The sequence below is a fragment of the Oncorhynchus mykiss genome, chromosome 18 (assembly GCF_013265735.2).
Source record: "Oncorhynchus mykiss isolate Arlee chromosome 18, USDA_OmykA_1.1, whole genome shotgun sequence".
NCBI classification, from domain to species: Eukaryota; Metazoa; Chordata; class Actinopteri; order Salmoniformes; family Salmonidae; genus Oncorhynchus; species Oncorhynchus mykiss.
The window spans coordinates 47,890,162-47,916,788 of NC_048582.1; the positions used below are offsets into that span (position 1 = coordinate 47,890,162).

At 45.1% G+C, this 26,627-nt stretch overlaps 1 protein-coding gene across 1 annotated transcript in view; it reads right to left on the reverse strand.

Moving 5' to 3' along the window:
- Positions 1–418: 418 nt before the first annotated feature.
- LOC110496837 (phosphatase and actin regulator 4A) overlaps positions 419–26,627 on the reverse strand; it is a 36,436-nt gene continuing 10,227 nt past the window's right edge. The window contains exons 2-15 of the mRNA XM_036951068.1: positions 15,859–16,029; positions 15,543–15,623; positions 14,720–15,231; positions 13,669–14,188; positions 12,822–13,214; positions 10,750–10,893; positions 9,400–10,003; positions 7,338–7,582; positions 6,065–6,218; positions 5,920–5,975; positions 5,075–5,136; positions 4,716–4,853; positions 2,363–2,439; positions 419–2,188 (exon numbers count right to left, since the gene is read on the reverse strand). Of these exons, the coding sequence (XP_036806963.1) occupies positions 2,173–2,188; positions 2,363–2,439; positions 4,716–4,853; positions 5,075–5,136; positions 5,920–5,975; positions 6,065–6,218; positions 7,338–7,582; positions 9,400–10,003; positions 10,750–10,893; positions 12,822–13,214; positions 13,669–14,188; positions 14,720–15,231; positions 15,543–15,623; positions 15,859–16,029 (3,173 nt within the window). The 3' untranslated portion in view covers positions 419–2,172. The remainder of the gene's footprint in view (positions 2,189–2,362; positions 2,440–4,715; positions 4,854–5,074; positions 5,137–5,919; positions 5,976–6,064; positions 6,219–7,337; positions 7,583–9,399; positions 10,004–10,749; positions 10,894–12,821; positions 13,215–13,668; positions 14,189–14,719; positions 15,232–15,542; positions 15,624–15,858; positions 16,030–26,627) is intronic.

Sequence of the window (26,627 nt, forward strand, 5' to 3'; positions counted from 1 at the left end):
GAGGTTGAGTGGGCACAATGAACACGTCTCTATTACGTGGCTTGATAATTAGCATTTCAAAGGCTGTAAAGAGGAGCAAATTTAAGGACCCGATTTAACTTGGGGTTTGATGTGCAGTATGATATAACATGTCTGATCAAGGAAGGCTGTTTATCCCCTGTATCAACAGTTGAAGAAGAATACAACACTATTACCAGAGTTAGGCTACACGTTTCATCTGCATGTATGACGATAGTGAAGGTTCCTAATAGTTTGATGGCTATTGTTGACGCAAAACACACAACGTTTCCCTGAGATTTCCACCCAGAAGAGTTTGAAGATGCAGCCAAACAATAGATCTTGTACAGTATAATACTGCCCTCGCCTGGAGAATATTCAAAAGGAAAGTGGTTGGGATAATGACAAGTTGACAACATTCTTTAGGATGATAAACCATTTATTTGAATTTGAGTGAGAGCTGACCATTCATTTATACAGTAGGTTTGCAATTCATTTTAAAGATCTCTTTATAAAAAACAAAACATCTGTAAAATAAGGGAACCCTGTTTCGGTACCAATTTCTGTAACATCATTAGAAAATAGCACTGTTGTAACGCTTTAATTACATTTAAAAACAAATTTGTTTTAACATTAGGAAGACATAATATAAAGTCAATTAAATCAATCTACAGGATAAGTCTATACAGCTGAGGCCAACCAATGACCGACATACACAAAGTAACAATGTGAAGTAAAAATATATCCATGTTCCTGCCGCAGTCTTTCAAAACCAACCGTTAAATAATTATAGTGGACGTTAGCTTTAGGTTGTGTCTTAAATTATATTACTTCTAACGTTTCAAATTGTACAACTTCCTTATTTTTATTGTTTTTACTTTAAATGTCCATTTTAACAATATGGTTCCTTATTACTACGCTGAACAAACGATTAGTCAGCTTATATTATGGGCTGTCACAAAATCACTTAGATAATCAACAGAACACAGTTAAAATGCACATTATTGTGTATGGGGACAATGGAGCGATGCTGAATAAGGTCTATGTAACACAGCTAGATAGCTGACTAGTAGACACGACATTTGAGTTTCAATTTAACTAATGTCTTGTGGTTGGACAACTAAACCCATCACCGACATGTAGGCTAGCTATAGCCATTTCACATTTACTCCGCACAGTTTCCGTACCACTCCATGTATTGTCCCATTAGAGATAAGGGCGGTACCATTGGGTACCCATAAACACACGTTTGAGGGTTTCACCAGCGTCATGTAGTCTAACAAAGTTCTGTATCATATTTAGTTGAACATTAAATCATTAATACTACCGTGTACTAATGTTGACCATCGTCATGATCAACAATCAGTACCGTATACAATTATTTTCTGTTCTCAATTAAAAATAGGGCAAAGTGTTGAAGGAACTCTAAAAACCAGGTACAGTAAAGGCCTCTTGGGAACATTCTTGCTTTAGGGAACGACAAAGAATGGAGGTGATGTGAGGAACAAAACAGGACATCCTTTGTCACAATCGCCGTCTGTCCCTCTTGTCCTTCCTATTCTGATAGTCAGTGTTGGCACAGGGAATCTACAAAATGGCAGCTGAAATAGGCCTAAACCACTAAACCTCGTCCAGCTAGTTCTTCTCCAGCTCTCCCTGTGGGTTGTCTGGTCAGGCAGATCAACGCTGGAGTACAGTAGTACCAGTAGTCCCATGGATTCATATGCAAGGGGTTGGACCGATGGAGGTCACCTCTAGTCCATGGTTTTAACAGTAAGTGGTTTGACCAAGAGGCCAAATCCCTAGTCCATGGTTTTAGATGCAAGTCGTTTATCTATAGGCCACACTTCTAGTCTGTGGTTTTAACACTGACTGGATAGACTGAGGGGCCACATCCATAGTCCATGGTTACAGACAGGCTATACCTCTTGTCCATGGTTAGACAGGCTATACACCTCTAGTCCATGTTTAGACAGGCTATACACCTCTAGTCCACGGTTTCAGATGTAGCAATCAACAGTGTTCCTTACAGGAGAGGAACAGGCTTGTGCCAGGGCAGGGGGCTGTGGAAATTGCAGTCACCAGGGGTCTGTGTGCTCCGTATTGCAGTCCTGCAACCCCCCGGCTCAGTATTGCATTTAAGTGCTTGCTCTGCAGCCGGGCCAGGGAGCACAGCTAAGGCCGATGGAATCTGAGGAGTGGGGACAGAGAAAAGTCATAATGTGCACTGGCTAAGAAGATCTAGGGTTTCAACTTGCAAAATCTCAACCACAGTTCGAGTTTTAGAGAAACCTGGGTTCGTTTGGGATCCCGGATCAGGGTATGAGTAAATAAAATAAATATTGGCAATGGATAGAACACTAACCTGGTATAGATCCTGCTCTCTTCGTGAACCTCCATCTCAGAGCTCTTGAACTCATTCAGTTCCTTGCGGATGGCAGCCTAGATTGAATAGAATAGAGAGCAAAGATTGAGTCAGGTGTTATGTGATGCACTGTACATACAGCAACATCCTGGAGCAGGTCTACTCGTTAGTAATGTACAGTACAGAAACAGATCAGTGCCTATAGTTCAGAATCAGTCTTTTTTGGATATGAATAAAATGAAAATGGAGCCACAGAGTATGTTCTCTCCAGCTGTCAGACATACTTGCGATGGCACACTGCCCCATATCCAAATACTGGCACCTCAAAACTCATAAATATCAACCTCTGAAGATTTTAACTTGTCAATAAAAGTCCTGCAAATTTAAAAAAACAAAACAGCAAATGATTTAAGACCTCAGTTTTAATCAAAGAAATGATCAAACTATTTTTTTCCTCAGGGATTTTAAACCTCTGAATAGCAGAAAGTATGCAATAATTTGTGTTTCAACCTCTTCTCCTAGCTTAACTGGTATACTCTGGGGACAACTCAGCAAAGCCATTAAGCAGCGGTTATATTGCATTCCTGGGATTTTAGTTTGACACGGTATACAGTTGAAGTCAGAAGTTTACATAAACTTAGGTTGGAGTCATTAAAACTTGTTTTTCAACCACTCCACAAATTTGTTGTTAACAAACTATAGTTTCGGCAAGTCGGTTAGAACATCTACTTTGTGCATGTCACAAGATATTTTTCCAACAATTGTTTTACAGACAGATTATTTCACTGGGTCAGAAGTTCACATACACTAAGTTGACTGTACCTTTAAACAGCTTGGAAAATTCCAGAAAATTATGTTATGGCTTTAGAAACTTCTGATAAGCTAATTGACATCTTTTGAGTCAATTGGAGGTGTACCTGTGGATGTATTTCAAGGCCTACCTTCAAACTCAGTGCCTCTGACATCATAGGAAAATCAAAATAAATCAGACAAGACATTAGAAATGTTTTTGTAGAACTCCACAAGTCTGGTTCATCCTTGGGAGCAATTTCCAAACGCCTGAAGGTATCACGTTCATCTGTACAAACAATAGTGCGCAAGTATAAACACCATGGGACCACGCAGCCGTCATACCGCTCAGGAAGGAGACGTGTTCTGTCTCCTAGAGATGAACGTACTTTGGTAAGAAAAGTGCAAATCAATCCTAGAACAACAGCAAAGGACCTTGTGAAGATGCTAGAGGAAACTGGTACAAAAGTATCTATATTCACAGTAAAACAAGTCAGGTTATATCAACATAAACTGAAAGGCCACTAAGCAAGGAAGAAGCCACTGCTCCAAAACTGACATAAAAAGCCAGACTACGGTTTGCAACAGCACATGGGGACAAAGATCGTACTTTTTGGAGAAATGTCCTCTGGTCTGATGAAACAAAAATAGTACTGTTTGGCCATAATGACCGTTTGGAGGAAAAGGGGGAGGCTTGCAAGCCGAAGAACACCATCCCAACCATGAAGCACAGGGGTGGCAGCATCATCTATTCACAAAATAGATGGCATCATGAGGACGGACAATTATGTGGATATATTGAAGCAACATCTCAAGACATCAGTCAGGAAGTTAAAGCTTTGTCGCAAATGGGTCTTCCAAATGGACAATGACCCCAAGCATACTTCCAAAGGTGTGGCAAAATGGCTTAAGGACAACAAAGTCAAGGTATTGGAGTGGCCATCACAAAGCCCTGACCTCAATCCTATAGAAAATGTGTGGGCAAAACTGAAAAAGCGTGTGGAGCAAAGAGGCCTACAAACCTGACTCAGTTACACCAGCTCTGTAAGGAGGAATGGGCCAAAATTCACCCAACTTATTGTGGGAAGCTTGTGGAATGCGACCCAATACGTTTGACCCACCTTAAACAATTTAAAGGCAATGCTACCAAATACTAATTGAGTGTATGTAAAACTTCAGACCCACTGGGAAAGTGATGAAAAAAATAAAAGCTGAAATAAATCACTCCACTATTATTCTGATATTTCACATTCTTCAAATAAAGTGGTGATCCTAACTGACCAAAGACAGGGAATCTTTACTAGGATTTATTGTCAGGAATTGTGAAAAACTGAGGTTAAATATATTTGACTAAGGTGTATGTAAACTTCCCACTTCAACTGTATGTCTGGAATACCAAACCCTGCTGAAATGGTTATGTAAAGAACCTCAGGACTTCCTAGTATAAAGGTACAAAGATGTTAAAGATGTATCACTATACTATAGTTGAAGAGCACTCTTACCATTTTTTACCAATCTTTTACAATCTACAATGTATTTAGTTAGTCGCTTAACTGCGACTCACCTTGTCGGAGGGAGTGAGCTTAGTCCAAGGTTTGTCTGCACGGCGGTCGTAGTCTTGAGTCGTGGTACACTCTACGTACTCATGGAAACGCAGGATCTTCCTGGCCTGAAGCTCTGCTATGGTGGGCCTCTGGGACAGCTGGGGGGAGGTAGAGAGAAAACACACTGAGTGACTGTCCAACTAAAATTATAAACTCTGGTCAGTTACATTTGAGTGTTTTGTTTCTATATCCGTGTACGATTGCTTTGTCACCGGTGTGTGTGTATGCACGTTGGTGTACTGTATCTACATGTGTTTCAATTCTGCAGTGTTTGTGTGTGTGTTAGGTGTGTGTGTGTGTGAGAGTGAGTCAGGCTAACCTTTCTGGTGAGTCTGCGTTTGATCTCGCTCCGCTCTGCCCTGATATCAGCTTCGTTCCTGGCTACAATAATACAAGACATTCCATCCCATCAGAGACAGAACAAAAACATGCCTCTAGTCAGAGAGAGAGAAAATGGTAGACTGGACCAGGGCCCATATTCACTAAGCGTATCAGAATAGGAGTGCTGATCTAGAATCCGTTTTTCCTTTTTAGATCATAATGAATATGATTATATGGTCAGGGGGGAACCTGATCCTAGACCAGCACTCCGGGCCCTGAGCTTCTCCTGGCATCTTCACAGGAGTAACGGGAGTCGTTTTAATCAGTCTTTACCCTCTGGGACAAGGAAGTGCATTGTCTTAGATACACTGTAGTTTGTACATTATGTAGTCCTTTTACAGAGCTGTCTAAGGACAACGCTTTTAAGTAGTGCTTTCAGAGTCTAAAGATAACCAGAAGACAAACGTGAAAAACTTTACCTGTAGGCTACATGAGTGAAAATACCTTTTGGACAATATGATATCACATTCTAAAAAGTGTTGGCACTACCGTTTTGGTGCCAATGCTAAACTCAAGAACAAACAAGAGCAATGGTCAAATTGCACCATGAATCAAGTCGTCGCTTTATTGTATGCAAGTACTCTTACAGACCACAAGCGGGCATCTATAGGGCAGACAGACTGATGTATCGTAATATATCGTTTTGGGTCACTAGTAAAACCAGAGAGATGCTTGTCTATCTAGAGGTGAAGGACATTAAACCAACTGCAAGGGGAGATGAACCATGAAGTTGATATTGACTGAAAAAATAGAAGTGACAGAGAAAGATGGAAAGAGAGTTACCTGGAAGGATGTTTCTCTGCTCCAACTCCTCTGCTGTGGGTCTCTGACTCAACCTCCTGATTAGAGAAACACACAACACACACACACATTTAGGGTAGGGGAACACCCACCTCCCCAACTCACAGCAATCTCTAGATGAAGTTACCTGTTGAGCGTGGTACCGATCTTGTTCTTGAGTGCCTCCCACTGCTCTCTGCTCTGCCAGCCGACTCCGTCTTGTCCCTCTCCTCCCTCCCGCTCCTCTCTCTCCAGCTTCAGGGCCAGGGTGTCCTTCCTCGTCACACGGCTGGCCAAGGCACCTGGGTGGTGCAGACAAACAATTCCAGTAACATGGGACAATACTTTCGCTCTACATCACATTTGAAAATTGTAAACTTCAGATTACACTTCTCATTTGGGTTAACACGGAACCCAAACCGGCAACGCGCGTGCGCCATCGCGCATAAATGTATTTTGCCCCCCCCCACACCAAACGCAATCAAGACACACAGGCTAAAATATCCAATCAAACTCTGAACCAATGACATTAATTTGGGGACAGGTTGAAAAGCAATAAAGATGTATGGCAATTTAGCTAGTTAGCTTGCACTTGCTTGCTAATTTGTCCTATTTAGCTAGCTTGCTGTTGCTAGTTAATTTGTCCTGTGATATAAACATTGAGTTGTTATTTTACCCGAGATGCACAAGGACCCCTACTCCGACAATTAATCCACACATAAAACTGCCAACGGAATCATTTCTAGTCATCTCTCCTCTTTCCAGGCTTTTTCATCTTTGAACTTATATGGTAATCGCATCTAAACTTTCATAGTATTACCACGACAACCGGCAACAAAGTTCGTCTTTCAATCACCCACGTGGGTATAACCAATTAGGAGATGGCATGTGGGTGGGTACCTGCTTCTATAAATCAATGAGGAGATGGGAGAGGCAGGACCTTCAGAGCGATCTGCGTCAGAAATAGGAATGACTTCTATTTTAGTCCTTGGCGTAGCAGACGCTCGTTGGCGCGCGCGAGCAGTGTGGGTGCAATAATTTAATAACATGGATTTCTAAATGTATTTTGCGGCGCTCGGTCATGCGATGTGTCCGGTCTGGTCAGCATGTTAGCTTTACCTGCAAGTAGTAAAATACATACAATGAAGGAAGAAAATAGAAAGACAGATTTGGAATATCCCTTATTGATACTTTTTTACTAATAATGAAAAGGGCCTTCCTTGATAGTACTGTACTTCCTTTGAGTTTGACATTGAAATCTACACCAGACCCATGTGGCATTATCACCAGACTTCACATCTACACCAAACACGTGGCATTATCACCAGACTTCACATCTACACCAGACACGTGGCATTATCACCAGACTTCACATCTACACCAGACACGTGGCATTATCACCAGACTTCACATCTACTTACTTGGTGGATCGTCGTCCTCGTCTTCATCGTCATCTCTGTAGAGGATGGGTCCGTCAGAGTCTGTCTCCTCATCCTCCTCACTGCTGTCTCCGGGCCCCCGGCCCTCTGGGATGACACTGACCCTGGGATCAACCACCAGACCCCTCCTGCTCCTGGGCTCCAGCTCAGGCTGCCTGGGGGGCAGCATCCTTCTAGGGTGAAGCTTCTCCAACTCCTCCTCCATGTCAAAGTCATCATCCTCAGGTCTGGAGAGAGAGGGACACATTTTCATTCAATCTGACTGTTGAATAGAGAGTGAACAAGTGGGTATGATGTATGCATATACAGTTGAAGTCAGAAGTTTACATACACTTAGGTTGGAGTCATTAAAACTCATTTTTCAACCACTCCACAAACTTCTTGTTAACAAACTACAGTTTTGGCAAGTTGGTTAGAACATCTACTTTGTGCATGACAAGTAATTTTTCCAACAATTGTTTACAGACGGATTATTTCAGTTATAATTCACTGTATCACAATTCCAGTGGGTCAGAAGTTTACATACACTAAGTTGACTGTACCTTTAAACAACTTGGAAAATTACAGAAAACTATGTCATGCTTTAGAATCTTCTAATAGGCTAATTGACATCATTTGAGTCAATTGGAGGTGTACCTGTGGATGTATTTCAAGGCCTACCTTCAAACTCAGAAAAAAGCTAAATAAATCAGCCAAGATTTCAGAAAAAAAATTGTAGACCTCCACAAGTCTGGTTCATCCTTGGGAGCAATTTCCAAACGCCTGAAGGTATCACGTTCATCTGTACAAACAATAGTACGCAAGTATAAACACCATGGGACCACGCAGCCGTCATACCGCTCAGGAAGGAGACGTGTTCGGTCTCCTAGAGATGAACGTACTTTGGTAAGAAAAGTGCAAATCAATCCCAGAACAGCAGCAAAGGACCTTGTGAAGATGCTGGAGGAGACAGGTACAAAAGTATCTATATTCACAGTAAAACAAGTCGGGTTATATCGACATAACCTGAAAGGCCGCTCAGCAAGGAAGAAGCCACTGCTCCAAAACCGCGATAAAAAAGCCAGACTACGGTTTGCAACTGCACATGGGGACGAAGATCGTACTGTTTGGAGAAATGTCCTCTGATCTGATGAAACACAAATAGAACTGTTTGGCCATAATGTACATCATTTTGTTAGGAGGAAAAAGGGGGAGGCTTGCAAGCCGAAGAACACCATCCCAACTGTGAAGCACGGGGGTGGCAGCATCATGTTGTGGGGGTGCTGTGCTGCAGGAGGGACTGGTGCACTTCACAGAATAGATGGCATCATGAGGCAGGACAATTATGTGGATATTTTGAAGCAACATCTCAAGACATCAGTTAAAGTTAAATCTTGGTCACAAATGGGTTTTCCAAATGGACAATGACCGCAGGCAAACTTCCAAAGTTGTGGCAAAATAGCTTAAGGACAATAAAGTCAAGGTATTGGAGTGGCCATCACAAAGCCCTGACGTCAATCCCATAGAAAATGTGTGGGCAGAACTGAAAAAGCATGTGCAAGCAAGGAGGCCTACAAACCTGACTCAGTTACACCAGCTCTGTCAGGAGGAATGGGACAAAATTCACCCAACTTATTGTGGGAAGCTTGTGGAAGGCTACCCGAAACGTTTGACCCAAGTTAAACATTTTAAAGGCAATGTTACTGAATACTAATTGTGTATGTAAACTTCTGACCCACTGGGAATGTAATGAAAGAAATAAAAGCTGAAATAAATCATTCTCTCTACTACTATTCTGACATTTCACATTCTTGAAATAAAGTGGTGATTCTAACTGACCTAAGACAGGGAATTTGTAGGATTAAATGTCAGGAATTGTGAACAACTGAGTTTAAATATATTTGGCTAAGGTGTATTTACATTTTTGACTTCAACTGTACATGTCTTAATCTATTGCAATGATCAAACTCACATTTTTAGCTCAGCGTAAATATTGTTCCCGTTTGTACTGTGGTTAATAGATATGCTGTGACATTATGGAAGTATGATAGAGTAGTATACTCACAGTCTGAGGGGTTCTATGGTGACTGGTAGGGAGCGTCGGCCTCCAGCCTCAGTGAGGAACTCTGGGGGGGACTCAAACAGCATGGAGTGGGCTCTTTGGGACCCATCTGGTTTAGCCTGAGCCGGGCTGGGGGAGCACAGGGCCCGCTGGATCAGGATGTGAAGGGGGATGGCTGGGACTGAGGCTGGGGGGTGGCTGGGCGGCTCTGTGGTGGGGCTGGGAGGGTCCTTCTGAGGGAAGGGGAGTGGGACCGGGAGGGGTGCGGAGGCAGGGTTGGGGAGCTGTAAGTGGGGTTGGGAGCTGGGAGTGGACGTGGGTATATGGGACAGAGGTCGGGGTGCTGGTGCAGGGACAGAGGTGGGTAGTTGGAACCCTACTGCTCTGAGGGTGTCCCTGGTGTCGCCTCGGTCTGTGCTGGGGGGTACAGAGACAGTAGGTATGGGGACTGGGACAGAACCAGAGGGGCCCGAGGTCTCTGGCTCAGGGGACGGGTCGCCAGAGTGGTGCTTGGTGACGGGGGTCATCCTCTTGGGCGGAGTGGGAGGAGAGCGCCTGGTGGGGACAGGAACAACGATGATACCACTGCCAGCCTGAGAGAGCTCCGCTATGGAACAAAACACACAACAGAATGAATACTAGTCATTAAACAAGGACTGGCACGCAGTAGACACAGAAAACAGAACTGACAGAGAAAGAGTGTTACTAATCTGAAATATAAAAGGCATCACATTCACACTCAAGCAAACTGGTTAAAAGGATTATCATGACTTGTTTAGTTTCATGAAGGCACAATGCACGACTTACCAGTGGATAGATGGAACATATTTAAAAAGCATGATGATATCAGGCCTGGACATTAGCAGAACGGTACACATCTAACCCTATGGTTTAGATGGAAATCATTCACAGCAGGATTCAAGCCTGATTCATTTGAAAACAACCAGAAAAGCATTTTATTAGTCCGAATCCATTATTTTGAAGTCATTTCACACGTCTCCGCAGTCTCTCTTGACCTCTCATCGAAGTCATCCAACAAGCTGGGGCACACTGCCTGGCAGTTATCTTAACTTCCATGCATTGTTTTTATTCCAGCCAAGTCAAGTTAGTTCAGCAACAACTCAATCCGACATGCAATGAATGAAGTAGTGGGGGACCATCGATCTATGCTGGTGGTGCTTCACACCATGGGCTATGGGCAGAATGGGTAACAGTTATTCAGTTGTTATAGACACCGGTCAGGCATTAGACTTGGTGGTGTGCAACAAAATGTGCTGTGGAGCGGTTATGGTTATTCAGAAAGACAGCGTCACAGCATGGCAGGCTTGGGTTGCGCCCCTCAGGACAGGGTACCTGAGCAGGCTTGTTCAGTCCGTCGGCGGTGGAGGTAGGTGGGCAGGGAAAGGTACAGGCCCAGCTCCCCCTGCCTTCTCCAGCTGGTACAGTAGTGAGGAGAAAGGGGACCTTGGACCCTGGAGGCCCTGTTCAATGTGGACACTGACAGAGATGAGGGAGGTCAGAGGTCAAGGCCTTCAGCAGGCTGCTTGAAGGTGCGGGACACTGAATAACTGGTCACTGTTGCCCAGCTAGGCAGATTGTTACCTCAATTAATATCTAAACTAATATCTTACTAAATGTAATATTTAGCCTGTAAGGATAGAAAGCTGACATGATTGTCTGGTGAGGATGTAGACCTATTGTATGTACATATTGTGATGATACATAAACCACTGTTCTCCAACAGAGAGAATGGATGTTTGCAATATGACCAATGACAGGGTTATATACACCGAGTGTACAAGACATTAGGAACACCTTCCTAATATTGAGTTGCACCCCCCTTTTCCCTCAGAACAGCCTCAATTCGTAGGGGCTTGGGGTCTGCAAAGTGTCGAAAGCATGCCACAGGGACACTGGCCCATGTTGACTCCAACACTTCCCACAGTTGTGTCAAGTTGGCTGGATGTCCTTTGGGTGGTGGACCATTCCCGATACACACGGGAAACAGTTGAGTGTGAAAAACCTTGCAGCATTGCAGTTCTTGACACACTCAAACCAGTGCCCCTGGCACCTACTACCATAACCTGTTCAAAGGCACTTTGTTCAAAGGCATATTTTGTCTTGTTCATTCACCCTCTAAATGGCACACACACACAACCCATGTCTCAGGTGTCCCAAGGCTTAAAAATCATTACTTAACCCGTCTCCTCTCCTTGATTTACACTCATTGAAGTGGATTTAACATGTGACATCAATAATGGATCATAGACTGACCAGGTGAAAGCTATGTCATGGAAAGAGCAGGTGACCCTAATGTTTTGTACACTCTGTGTATATGATATAACCACTGACCCCTGGGATTAGCCAGGAGACATGGAGGGAAAACAGCAGCAGCTGCAGGACTTAAGACTTGCTGAGTGTGTCACTGTAGCAGCCAATCAGAATTCAGACTGAAAGCCTATCAGAGAGGAGATCCAAATGATGAAAACTATAAAGTTGTGTGCAGCAGAAATTATGTTCAGCAGATGTCCGCTGTATGAATGCTGAGTGAGTGTGAAATGGAGTAACGCATCTATGAGGACCACACCTTCAGAATGGCATAGGAATGTTCTAATTGCGTCACAACAACTGTTACTACATTGACTGTTGGGATGGGCTCCGACCTAGGGCAGCTGCAGCATGCTGGGTAAGAAGACACAGAACACTGAGGCAGCCAATCAGAGCACTGGACGCTCCGGAGTCACTCCCAGCCTGTCGGAAGAGTGCCAGTGCGGCAATGTGTGTGTGTGTATGTTGTGCTTGCATAAACGCGGCAAAGACAAACCCCCTGCCCCTCTCTTTGGAGAGTGTCTTGATGTATACTGAAAATGCAGACTAGGGCCTTTTCAGTGAGCCGGAAACTGAAGAGTGGTTGAGGAGTTTGTCAATTTGCTAATAGGCAAACGGAAGATGGTTCTCCACTCCTCGATAGCCTCCTTTTGGCGAGGAAGCACAAGTGTCTCCTACCCGGAGTCCTTTGCGGCAGAGTTCTGAAATCTGTCACACCCCCTTTGAACCAGCTGTTGTTTTCTTGAAGGAGAAAATTATGCAAACATTTACAAACGATATGCTACTGAAAATGTCTTGCACAACTAACTTAATTTGTTTGATCACTTTACACAAATTTTGGGACCCACCCCTGTAAACGTAATTTGACTGATGACAAGCGAGTGGAGAAGGCGAGTCATTTCATACAAGAGCATTTTCATCCACATTCCCTCTCCTCGATTACCTTTGACCTTTTTCAAACGTAGGCGACAAGACGAGAGGACGGGAGAAAAGGCCAAGTTACTGTATAGAACAACACCCTGTGTTTCAGTATGCATCGAGTCTAACCATGACACTGAAAAAGACACTTAGGTTGAAAAAGGTCAGGGTTAACTCACCAAGCAGAGCAGGGTTGCTGTTGCGGTTGGCGGGTTTGGGTGGGGGGACAGGTGGCTGCTTGGCATGGGGGGGTACGGGGGGAGGAGTGGCCGATTCCCCTGTGGTGGAGGAGGGGGGTACCTGGCTGGAACGTACAGGGGGGACAGGGTTGGAGTGGGTGGGAGGAGGGTCATCACTGATGATCAGGGAGACAGTCCTGGCGGGCTTGGCCACAGCTACAGCAGGGGAGGTAGAGGAGGAGGGTGGGGTGGAGGTCCGGACAGGCTCCGTGGAGGTGGTGATAGTGAGGTGGCTCTTAGGAGGGAGCATGGCCTGTTTGGTAGGAGGCGGCTCTCTACGGGAGGAGTCAGGATCTGGGGTGTGGACAGGGGCGAAGCGGACACCAGTGGACTCTACAGACAGGCACAGGACACACACACACACACACACAGAGAGAGAGGGGGAGAGGTAAGGAGGACAATAGGAGTTTCTATTCCCCCTGGTCCCGCGGCTCAAAGTGCAACCACAACAAGCACACTGTTACTGTACAGTGCTGAGCACATAGAACACAGAGCTGAGATAAGCTGCACCTCAACATTGGACAATAAGCAGCTTTTTAACAGATTAACTAAAGACGGATTCTGGTCAAGTCCTCACACCTTTCACAGGGCTGAGAACAAGGAGATTCACAGCGTTACCAGATATACAAAACAGAATCTCCTAGACACTCAACTAGCAGACAGTAACAAATTGCACTTGCAAAGTGCACCATAAACAAAGCTTCGTTCCACTAAGAATTGTTCAACTTCAACAACTTCAGACATACAAGCGAAAGCATAGAATTTTACGCCACAGGCTGTTTCTTACCTGCTCGTCCGCGGGTCTCCCCTCCTTTGATCTCCTCAGATGGCATGTACCTGGGCAGGGTGCTCCCGCGGTAAGCCTCAGAGGCAGGACGGACCCTGCTACGGAGGTCCTCTGAGGAGGTCTTCTGGAGACTCTGCCTTAGCTCCATCTCAGAGTGAAGTCTGACCACAGGACGACCCTCTTCAAAAGGTCTCAAGAGGGTCTCTGGTTTAGCAGGCCTAGGAGGACTCCTCCTCCTATCCCTCTCCTCCCCCCTTTGTTCCCCATCATCTCTCCTTTCGTCTGCCTTTTCACGAACAATTATCTTGTACCGGTCATCTTTTCTTTCTCGGTCATCTCTCCTGTCGTCTCTTTTCTCACGATCATCTCTTCTCTCTTTTCCCTCTCTTCTGTCATCTTTTTCTCCTCTCTTCTCCTTGTCCTCCTTCTCCCCCTCTTCGCTCTTCTCTCGATCATCTCTGTCCCTCCTTTCCCTCTCCTCTCGCCGGTCTCTCTTTTCCCTGTTGTCTCTCTCCTCCCTCTCATCACGAGGACCTCTCCTCTCCTCCTTCCCGTCTCTCCTCTCCTCTCTCATGTCCTCTTTCCCGTTTCTCCTCTCCTCTCTCTTGTCCTCTTTCCCGTCTCGCCTCTCCTCTCTCTTGTCCACTTTCCCGTCTCGCCTCTCCTCCCTCTTGTCCTCTTTCCCGTCTCGCCTCTCCTCCCTCTTGTCCTCTTTCCCGTCTCGCCTCTCCTCCCTCTTGTCCTCTTTCCCGTCTCGCCTCTCCTCCCTCTTGTCCTCTTTCCCGTCTCGCCTCTCCTCCCTCTTGTCCTCTTTCCCGTCTCGCCTCTCCTCCCTCTTGTCCTCTTTCCCGTCTCGCCTCTCCTCCCTCTTGTCCTCTTTCCCGTCTCTCCTCTCCTCTTTCCCATCTCTCCTCTCCTCTTTCCCATCTCTCCTCTCCTCTTTCCCATCTCTCCTCTCCTCTCTCTTGTCCTCTTTCCCGTCTCTCCTCTCCTCTCGCCTCTCCTCTTTCCCGTCTCGCCTCTCCTCTTTCCCGTCTCGCCTCTCCTCTTTCCCGTCTCGCCTCTCCTCTTTCCCGTCTCGCCTCTCCTCTTTCCCGTCTCGCCTCTCCTCTTTCCCGTCTCGCCTCTCCTCTTTCCCGTCTCGCCTCTCCTCTTTCCCGTCTCGCCTCTCCTCTCGCTTGTCCTCTTTATCCTCTTTCCGTTGCCTCCCCTCCTCGGGAGCAGGTCCTCTCGGTAGTGACCCTCCTCTCCTCTCTGACACGTCAGATGGCACTCTACTCCGTCTCTCCAGATCTATGACCGATAGCCTGGCGTGTGAGTCTACGTCCAGTGGGGCTCGGTTGGAGCGCGAGGCGTCAGAGGGTACCCGGCTCCTGCTCCGGGGGTCGTCTGAAGGGACGCTGCCCCGCCGTGGGTCCTCTCCCTGGGGTAGCCAGGTGGGGTTGAGCCCTGGGCCTGCCTCCCCCCGGGACACCCTGATCCCTGACTCTGAGACCCGGTCAACAGGTACTGGCTGGCCATTCTTCACCACCGGACCTTTGGAATGGTTCACGTCGTTGCCCTCTGTCACACAGAAATACATTCTGATAAGGAATTTGAGGTCAGCAAAGATTCTTTACATCTCAGCATTCTCTAAAAGTGTTACCCAACTATTAGTTTTGTTTCCCGTTGATAAATTATAGGCTACTAGTATTTATGTAGGTCTTTGTCTACTCCACTATGATCAGGGGCCGTATCCACAAAGCATCTACGAGTAGGGAGTGCTGATCCAGGACCTGTCCATATAATCTTTTTTTTATTATAATCAAAAGGCCTGATCCTAGACCAGCACTCCTACTGACAGGCTTTGTGGACACGGGCGCTAGTCTGCATACCATTCTCCGGCAGTTCTTTCAGCAATCCTCTGTCAATCAGCTCCTGACGAGGTCTCCTTACTGAGATCTTCCTCTCCAACACTGAAAGTAAACAAATAGGTTTAATTTCCCCGTAACAGAGGTGGCTTGATGAGTAACCTTGTCTGAGACCATGAAGACTTGAGCTCTCTTAAAGGTAACGTCTAGGGTTCAGCTCATCGGGCTAGCACAGTCTTGTTCAGAATCAGTAAGATATAAGACAACATTCAACTTCAACATGTCCTTACAATGATGTACAATCCATCCATCAATTTGACTACTTCTAAAAGGCAGGTACCTATTGAGGTTTCCAGGAAGGTCTCGCTGCTCTTCTTCTTCCTCCACTTCCAGGGCTTGAACATATTCCCGAAGCTGGAGAACTTGCCCTTGCGTTTGGAGGGAGGGGTTCCACCTGATGAGTCACCCCCCTCACTCCCTGTCGTACTCTGCTGCAAGTCCACCTCATCATCTGGAGAGGGAGAGGTGAGTGGCATGACACTTATTAAAAGACAGATAATTAAGGCATGGGGGAAAGAAAATGATAAAATAGGGCAGCACTTTTTTACGAACGTGCTGCCCTGTTCGTAAAAAAGGGATACATTTCCTCTATAGACTAGGCCCTAACTAACTCTACAGTATGTCTCCAACAGTAATGTTTAAGAATTTGGTATTTTATTAGGATCGATTAGCTGTTGCGATTAGCGGTTGCGAAAGCATTAGCTACTCTTCCTGGTCTCCACACAAAACATGACATTAATAGACAAGAACAGCTCAAAGACAGAACTACATCAATTTAAAAAAGGAACACGTAGCCTACATATCAATAAATACACAAACTACCTTGGCCAAATAGAGGAGAGGCGTTGTGCCGTGAGGGGTTACTTTATATGTTTTCTTTAAACCAGATTTGCTGTTTATTTGTGCAATATGAGATGGAAGGGAGTTCCATGCGATAACCGCTCTATATAATACTGTATATGCTTTCTTGAAATTATTTCTGGATTTGGGGACTGTGAAAAGACCCCTGGTGGCATGTCTGGTGGGGTAAGTGTGTGTGTCAGAGCTGTGTATAAGTGGACTATGCAACAAAAAAAAGAATTTAACACAATGTTTCTACTAAAAAGAAGTGATGCAGTCTGTCTCTCCTCAACTCTTAGCCAAGAGACTGTCATGCATAGTATTTATATCAGCCCTCTGGTTTACAATGAAGAGCAAGACGTGCCACTCTGTTCTGGGCCATCTGCAGCTTAACTCGGTCTCTCCTTGCAGCACTCGACAGGACAATAAACAAGATAGGACAAAACTAGAGCCTGCAGGACTATGAACTAGGCTTGTGCTAGTTGGTGCTACATTCCAGCGCCATCTTAGAGTGTGTCTTACTAGACCACAGTACAGACTGAGCCAGGCTTAAAGCTGAAGGCTGGTCTGAATTCCACTCTTACTGGCTGTTGAGTTGTACCAGCTGGCAGAGATTCTTATGTAGGTAAATTGATAAGAGCAGCAGCAGAGTTTAACATCGAACTAGAGTGGGATGCTTTCAAAACTGTTTCAATACAAACATAAGTCCATCACAGTCAATGGTAAACACATAATTACCACAGAAACTGCATTTAAAGAGCAGAATAAACAAAACACGTTTGAGAGGACAGGGTTAGGTTACTCTCCCAGAAACAATGACTCATAACTGTTCTCCAGCTGATGACATCACCTGCTGCTGCAAATCATGTAACAGATCCAGGAAGACTGGGTGTGAAATATCCACCCATTCTTAGGTGATGAGTCGACCGTGCACACACTCGTTGCACAAGAGGACGATGTATAGGACACACAGCAATCAAATGCACTTCCTAAGGAACCAGCCAGGAAGCTTTGAATAGCATGAGGTCCCTACACAACCAGTTCACATTGAGCTCTATATAAAAACGCCACACATCTGTTACAGTCGTCTGGCTTATATTGCGGAGGTCACACCAATCCAGTTTATGGGTCACACTTTAGGGCAGAGCCAATTTGCAACTTCATCCTCCGTCCATCTCTCCCTCATCCCCCTCGATTCTGACTCTTACCAGACACCCTGTCATGTGAAAGAGGGATAAAAGTTAAGTGGAAAGCAACAGATCAAATTCACTCAATTGGCAATTTGACAGATTCAAAAAGAGCTAGAAGGAGAGAGAATGCATATCGTGCCCTCAGGTAAAAGAACAACTCTGTCCTCGCTTAGCGGTTTTGACAGACTAAATAGTTAAAATAAAAATAGATTAAAATAAAATAATGCTAAAAATAGGATAGAGGTGCAATTCACTGCAGGCAACACAAACTAATATTACTATAAAAGACTAGAGAGAGATGGCAAAAAGAGAGAGGCAGTCTTCACCTTTTTCTTGATCACCAGCCAGCCTTAGCTCAGACAATACCTGCCAGTCTGCACAGCGAGATAATAAATCCAGAGCATATCAGACTGCTTATCTCTACCACGTCACCGGATTCCTGCCGCCCTGGATCATTACACCGGATCATCGCAGCTAGCTAGCTGCAAACGAGTGGCTACTGTTAGCTAACGCATCTGTCTTGAAGTAAGCACCAGTTAGCCTTGAGCTAGCCTCGACCTAGGCCCATATACCAGCTAATACATATTTTGCCAATTGGCCTGGACCCTTTATTGTCGACATGGAGCCCTGCCGATCCGATCGCCCGATGTGGTCTCAACAGGCTATTCTGTTATGATGTCTCCGAAGAACCATCTGCTATCCCCGGCCCGCTAGCTTTCGGGAACGCTGTGTCCCCTGTTCGCCTAGCGTAGTAGTGACTACCGAACGGCACCCTGACTCACCTATTGCTGCTTTTGACCCAATGATCACTTGGCTACACAGCTGATGCCCCCTGGACTGTTTCAATAACACGGTACCTCATTTTGTTTACCTGTCGGCCTCAGCCTCAAACTCAGGTCCTGTATGTACCTAACTGACCTGCTGTGCCCATTCATCAGGGTTTACACGTCGTCTTAGCTCTCCTGATCAACACCTGTGTTTGCTTTATGCCTCTCTCTGTCAATATGCCTTGTCTACTGCCGTCGTGGCTAGTTCTTATTGTTTTATTTCACTGTAGAGCCCTCAGTCCCGCTCAACATGCATTAGATAGCTCTTTTGTCCCACCCCACACACACATGCAGAGACCTCACCTGTCTTAATTGGTGATTCCAGAGACTAAACCTCTCTCATCGTCACTCAACGCCTAGGTATACCTCCATTGTACTCACATCCTACCATACCCTTGTCTGAACATTGTGCCCTGTGTCTATTCTACCACGCCCAAAAATCTGCTCCTTTAATTCACTGCTCCCAACGCACTAGACGACCAGTTCTTAAAGCCTTTAGCCGTACCCTTATCCTACTCCTCCTCTGTTCCTCAAGTTGATGTAGAGGTTACCTAGGCACTGTAGCCCCCAGTTCCACTCCTATTCCCCAGGCGCTCTCATTTTTGGACTTCTGTAACAGTAAAAGCCTTGGTTTCATGCATGTCAACATCAGAAGCCTCCTCCCTAAGTTTGTTTTATTCACTGCATTAGCACACTACGCCAACCCTGATGTCCTAGCCGTGTATGAATCCTGGCTTAGGAAGGCCACCAAAAATTAAAAAATGTCCATCCCAACTACAACATTTTCCACCAAGACAGAACTGCCAAAGGGGGTGGAGTTGCAATCTACTGCAGAGATAGTCTGCAGAGTTCGGTCATGCTATCCAGGTTTGTACCCAAATAGTTCGAGCTTCTAATTTTAAAAATCCACCTTTCCAGAAATAAGTCTCACTGTTGCCGCTTGTTACAGACCCTCCTCAGCCCCCAGCTGTGCCCTGGACACCATATGTGAATTAATTGTCCCCCATTTATCTTCAGAGTTCGTACAGTTAGGTGACCTAAACTGGGATATGCTTAACCCCCCGGCCATCCTACAATCTAAACTAGATCGCCTCAATCTCACACAAATTATCAAGGAACCTACCCTAAATCCGTAAACATGGACCCCTTTATAGATATCATCCGGGCCAACCTGCCCTCTAAATACACCACTGCTGTCTCCAACCAGGATCTCAGCGATCACTGCCTCATTGCCTGTACCGATAATGAGTTTGCGGTCAAACGACCCCCCTCCCCCATAACTGTCAAACGCTTCCTAACACACTTCAGCGAGCAGGCCTTTCTAGTCGACCTGGCCCGGGTCTCCTGGAAGGATATTGACCTCATTCCGTCAGAAGAGGGTGCCTGGTTATTCTTTAAAAGTCTCACCAATAAGCATTCCCCATTCAAAAATGTTGAACTAAGAACAGATATAGCCCATGGTTCACTCCAGACTTGACTGCCCTTGACCAGCACAAAACCATAATGTGGTATACTGCATTAGCATTGAATAACCCCAGCAATATGCCACTTTTCAGGGAAGTTTGAAACCAATATACATACACAGGCAGTTAGGAAAGCAAAGGCTAGCTTTTTCAAACAGAAATTTGCATCCTGTAGCACAAACTCCAAAAGGTTCTGGGACTCTAAAGTCCATGGAGAATAAGAACACCTCCTCTCAGCTGCCCACTGCACTGAGTCAATCACCGCATTCTTATCGGCAGACTCAACAGTCTTGGTTCCTCAAATGACCGTCTCGCCTGGTTCAACAACTACTTCTCAGAAAGAGTACAGTGTGTCAAATCGGAGGGCCTGTTGTCCGGACCTCTGGCAGTGTCTGGGGGTGCCACAGGGTTCAATTCTCGGGCCGACTCTTTTCTCTGTATATATCAATGATGTTGCTCTTGCTGCTGCTGATTCACCTCTACGCAGACAACACAATTCTGTAAACCTCTGGCACTTCTTTGGACACTGTTAACAAACCTCCAGACGAGCTTCAATGACATACAACACTCCTTCCGTGGGATCCAACTGCTCTTAAATGCAAGTAAAACTAAATTCAACAGATCGCTGCCCGCACCCAACCACCCGACTAGCATCACTACTCTGGACGGTTCTGACATAGAATATGTTGACAACTACAAATACCTAGTTGTCTGGTTGGACTGTGAACTCTCCTTCCAGACTCACATTAAGCTTCTCCAATCTAGAATGGGCTTCCTATTTCGCAACAAAGCCTCCTTCACTTATGCTGCTAAACATACCCTCGTAAAACTGAATATCCTACCAATCCTTGACTTCGGAAATGTCATTTACAAAATAGCCTCCAACACTACTCAGCAAATTGGATGTAGTCTATCACAGTGCCATCCATTTTGTCACCAAAGCCCCACATACTACCCACCACTGCGACCTGTATGCTCTCGTTGGCTGGCCCTCGCTTCATATTCATCGTCAAACCCACTGGCTCCAGGTCATCTATAAGTACTTGCTAGGTAAAGCCCCACCTTATCTCAGCTCACTGGTTACCATAGCAACACCCACCGGTAGAACATGCTCTAGCCGGTATATTTCACTGGTCATCCCCAAAGCCCAAACTTCCTTTGGCTGCCTTTTCTTCCAGTTCTCTGCTGCCAATGACTAGAACGAATTGCAAAAATCACTGAAACTGGAGGCGTATATCTCCCTCTCTAACTTTAAGCATCAGTTGTCAGAGCAGCTTACCGATCACTGTACCCCTGTACACAGCACATCTGTAAATTACCCACCCAACTACCTCATCCCTGTTTTCTTTTCTTTTTTTGCTCCTTTGCACCCAAGTATCTCTACTTGCAGATCTTCTGCACATCACTCCAGTGTTAATGCTAAATTGTCATTATTTCGCCACTATGGCCTATTTATTGCCTTACCTCCCTAATCTTACTACATTTGCACAACACTTTATATAGATTTTTCTATTGTGTTATTGACTGTACGTTTGCTTATCCCATGTGTAACTCTGTGTTGTTTGTACGGCACTACTTTGCTTTATCTTGGCCAGGTCGCAGTTGTAAATGAGAACTTCTCTACTGGCCTGCCTGGTTAAGTAAAGGTGAAAAAAATAAAAAAAGTTGTGTGAGACGGGGCCAAGATTCAGGAGGGGAAGATGGGGTGCTGATATCCCTGTGGCAGGCAGGCGCCAGGTTCATCTCAATTCCACAGAACAGGTTGAGAGAGACAGAAAGAGAGAGAGAAGTCAGTCAATGCCAGCAAAAACAAACCAGACCATTGAGTTCAGTTGTTTTGGTTGCAGCCTCTAACCCAGGGGTTCTAAAACTTTTTTGCCTACGACCCATTTTGTTATCTGAAAATTCTCACAACACCAAACGTGAAAAAAAATTAACAGCCAATGTTCACTTTTTTGTTTGGGGCTATTGCGGTTAAATGAAAACATTGTAGCAGTATTTCTGATTGTCTTCTCAACTCACCATCACACAGTGGTGTAAAGTACTTTTAGTTCACCACATTACTAAGGAAATTATACTTTTTACTCCATACATTTCCCCCAGACACCCAAAAGTACTCGTTACCTTTCAAAAGCTTAGCAGGACAGGAAAAGGGTCCAATTCACACACTTATCAACAGAATATTCCTCGTCATCCCTAATGCCTCCGATCTGGCGGACTCAAACACAAATTATTCCTTGGTAAATGATGTCTGAGTGTTGGAGTGTGCCCCTGGCTAGCCGTCAATTTAAATAAAAAAAACTAGAAAATGGTGGCGTCTGGTTTGCTTAATATAAGGAATGTGACATTGCTAAAATATAAGTGTCAAAAAAATCACATTCACCTTTGATACTTAAGTATATTTAAAAGCAAATACTTTTACACGTTGTATTTTAATGGGTGACTTCACTTGAGCCATTCTATTAAGGTATCTTTACTTTTACTCAAGTATGACAATTGGGTACTTATTCCACCACTGCCATCACATCATTTTAATATGGAGCTATGACATTTAATTGCAAATGATGTCACCTCACCAGCACTAATAAGATGGGCGTGCTTGATGAATGTCGCGTGGGAGCTTCTCAAAGTCATGGGGCATGGACGACGGTACACACACACATCTCTGCTGTCACATCCAATCTGGATAGATATTTGGTTTTAATGCTGACGAGAGCACTGAATCCAGCTTCAAACAGATACAGTCTGAGCTGGCGAAGGGTGTCATGAGTTTTACGGTGCTTTCAAGACAACTCAGAACTATGAAAAATATGAGGCCAAATCATGATGTCAGTGATCTTTAGGTTGGAACGTCGGAGCTCTAGATGGAAGGCCGAGTTACTGAGGTGGGTGACTGTTCCAAACAATTTTATTTCCAGTCTGAGTTCTGTTTTTTTAGTTCCCAGTTGTCTTGAACTCATTGAAGTCAGCTATTTCCCAGTTTCGAGTTGTTTTGAATGTGGCATTAATGCTCAGGAGGTAGACGGCAGGGTATTTATTCCCTTTGAGTCAGGAACCAAAACTCCTCCGTAGTGACCTGTGAATGCATTCGGTCACATGACAGCTCGGGTAGCTGTTTGATTTCACTTGACGGCATGTCAACTGAGCCAGGCTCACAGTCAAGCGGATTGGGAAGTAGGTCCCAAAGTGCTCTTACAAGTGTTGGAGGTGATTAGTCATCACTTGTGTGGGACACTTACTGATGCGGTTTTCTGTTAGAAACATGCAGTCGAGGAAGGGGGCATAGTTGGCTTTTGAAAGACTCTCCAATAATAATAACAATTTCCTCTAAAACCACTGACTCAGTCACTCATCTGTAGAATGTTTTTGTATTTCCCCTGTATGCTTGCGTTCAGTTTTCTAAACATGTCTGTTACATAGGCAAGGAGACATCTTACTTTCATTAGACAGAAAGTCAAAGTCAGTTTTATTTTGTTTATACATCCCATTGTGAATGACAACAGTTCCTCTCTCAATGTGAAAAATCTTTCCAACACTCCCCCTCGATAACTACCAAGCCTCGGTATGAAATAGAACATTTATGCTACTGTAGCTTGTGTCGGGGGGCTAGGGTCAGTCTGTTATATCTGGAGTATTTATCCTGTCTTGTCTTGTGTGAATTTAAAGTTCTCCCTCTCATCGGCTATGAAAAGCCAACTGACATTTACTCCTGAGGTGCTGACCTGTTGCACCCTCTACAACCACTGATTATTATTATTTGACCCTGCTGGTCATCTATGAACATTTGAACATATTGGCCATGTTCTGTTATAATCTCCACCCGGCACAGCCAGAAGAGGAACTGGCCACCCCTAATAGCCTGGTTCCTCTCTAGGTTTCCTAGGTTCTGGCCTTTCTAGGGAGTTTTTCCTAGCCACCGTGCTGCTACACCTGTATTGCTTGCTGTTTGGGGTTTTAGGCTGGGTTTCTGTACAGCACTTTAACATATCAGCTGATGTAAGAAGGGCTATATAAATACACTGCTCAAAAAAATAAAGGGAACACTGAAATAATAACATCCTAGATCTGAATGAATGAAATATTATGATTAAATACACTTTCTTCTTTACATAGTTGAATGTGCTGACAACAAAATCACACAAAAATTATCAATGGAAATCTAATTTATCAACCCATGGAGGTCTGGATTTGGAGTCACACTCAAAATTAAAGTGGAAAACCACACTACATGCTGATCCAACTTTGATGTAATGTCCTTAAAACAAGTCAAAATGAGGATCAGTAGTGTGTGCGGCCTCCACGTGCTTGTATGACCTCCCTACAACGCCTGGGCATGCTCCTGATGAGGTGGCGGATGGTCTCCTGAGGGATCTCCTCCCAGACCTGGACTAAAGCATTCGCAAACTCCTGGACAGTCTGTGGTGCAACGTGGCGTTGGTGGATGGAGCGAGACATGATGTCCCAGATGTGCTCAATTGGATTCAGGTCTGGGGAACAGGCGGGCCAGTCTATAGCATCAATGCCTTCCTCTTGCAGGAACTGCTGACACACTCCAGCCACATGCGGTCTAGCATTGTCTTGCATTAGGAGGAACCCAGGGCCAACCACACCAGCATATGGTCTCACAAGGGGTCTGAGGATCTCATCTCGGTACCTAATGGTAGTCAGGCTTCCTTGGAGAGCAGATGGAGGGCTGTGCGGCCCCCCAAAGAAATGCCACCCCACACCATGACTGACCCACCGCCAAAACGGTCATGCTGGAGGATGTTGCAGGCAGCAGAACGTTCTCCACGGCGTCTCCAGACTCGTCTGTCACATGTGCTCAGTGTGAACCTGCTTTCATCTGTGAAGAACACAGGGCGCCAGTGGCGAATTTGCCAATCTTGGGTGTTCTCTAGCAAATGCCAAACGTCCTGCACGGTGTTGGGCTGTAAGCACAACTCCCACCTGTGGATGTCGGGCCCTCATACCACCCTCATGGAGTCTGTTTCTGACAGTTTGAGCAGACACATGCACATTTGTGGCCTGCTGGAGGTCATTTTGCAGGGCTCTGGCAGTGCTCCTCCTGCTCCTCCTTGCAAAGGCGGAGGTAGCGGTCCTGCTGCTGGGTTGTTGCCCTCCTACGGCCTCCTCCACGTCTCCTGATGTACTGGCCTGTCTCCTGGTAGCGCCTCCATGCTCTGGACACTACGCTGACAGCAAACCTTCTTGCCACAACTCGCATTGATGTGCCACCCTGGATGAGCTGCACTACCTGAGCCACTTGTGTGGGTTGTAGACTCCGTCTCATGCTACCACTAGAGTGAAAGCACTGCCAGCATTCAAAAGTGACCAAAACATCAGCCAGAAAGCATAGGAACTGAGAAGTGGTCTGTGGTCACCACCTGCAGAACCACTCCTTTATTGGGGGTGTCTTGCTAATTGCCTATTATTTCCACCTGTTGTCTATTCCAGTTGCACAACAGCATGTGAAATTTATTGTCAATCAGTGTTGCTTCCTAAGTGGACAGTTTGATTTCACAAAAGTGTGATTGACTTGGAGTTACATTTTGTTGTTTAAGTGTTCCCTTTATTTTTTTTGAGCAGTGTACATTTGATTTGAACATTGTCATGCGCTGATCCCACATCTCCAGATATACTGAACAAAAATATAAAAACTCAATTTTCAAAGATTTTACTGAAATCAGAAAATCAGTAAACTTAAATACATATATTAGGGCCTAATATATGGATTTCACATGACTGGGAATACAGATATGCATCTGTTGGTCAGCACGTACCTTAAAAAAAGGGCCTGAATCTCATCACGTTATTTCTGCGCATTCAAATTGTCATAGATAAAATGCAATTGTGTTCATTGTACGTAGCTTATGCCCATACCATAACCCCACTGCCACCATGGGGCACTGTTCACAACATTGACCTCAGAAAACCGCTCTCACACACACCACCATACAAGCGGTCTGCGGTTGTGAGGCTGGTTGGACGTACTGCCAAATTCTCTAAACCGAAGTTGGACGGCTTATGGTAGAGAACTGAACATTAAATTCTCTGGCAATAGCACTGGTGGACGTTCCTCCAGTCAGAATGCCAATTGGTGCACCTGTGTAATGATCATGCTGTTTAATCAGCTTCTTGATATGCCACACCTCTCAGGTGGATGGATTATCTTGGCAAAGGAGAAACGCTCTAACAGGGATGTAAACAAATTGGGGCACAAAATGTGAGAGAAAGAAGGTTTTTGTGCATTTGAAAAATGTATTTCAGCTCATGAAACATGCGACCAACACTTTACATGTTGCATTTATATTTTTGTTGAGTGTACTTTTGCGAACATGCTTGAGCACAGTGGATGTAGTTTACAATCAAAGTTACCTGCTGCAGTATATCGGAGGCATGTGCTCAGCTCTTTTGCCACCAGTTGCTCTCAGTGGCAAAGGGAAGCACATTCACGGCCTGCCCGCCGTAGATGGAGCCCCATTTGTGCAAAAGCCCACCATTCGATCCCATATGGAATCTGTTCTTCGTCAATATAGCCTTGGAGAACACTTAACATCCCCTGTGCAGTTTCATGCTCGGGAATCATGAGACAGAGAATATGTCCTGGTGAATATTATCCCCCAACACGTATAGCGAACAAAATGCAATGCATGGACTAGAGGTCGACCGATTATGATTTTTCAACGCCGATACCGATTGGAGGTCCAAAAAAAAGCAGATACCAAATTA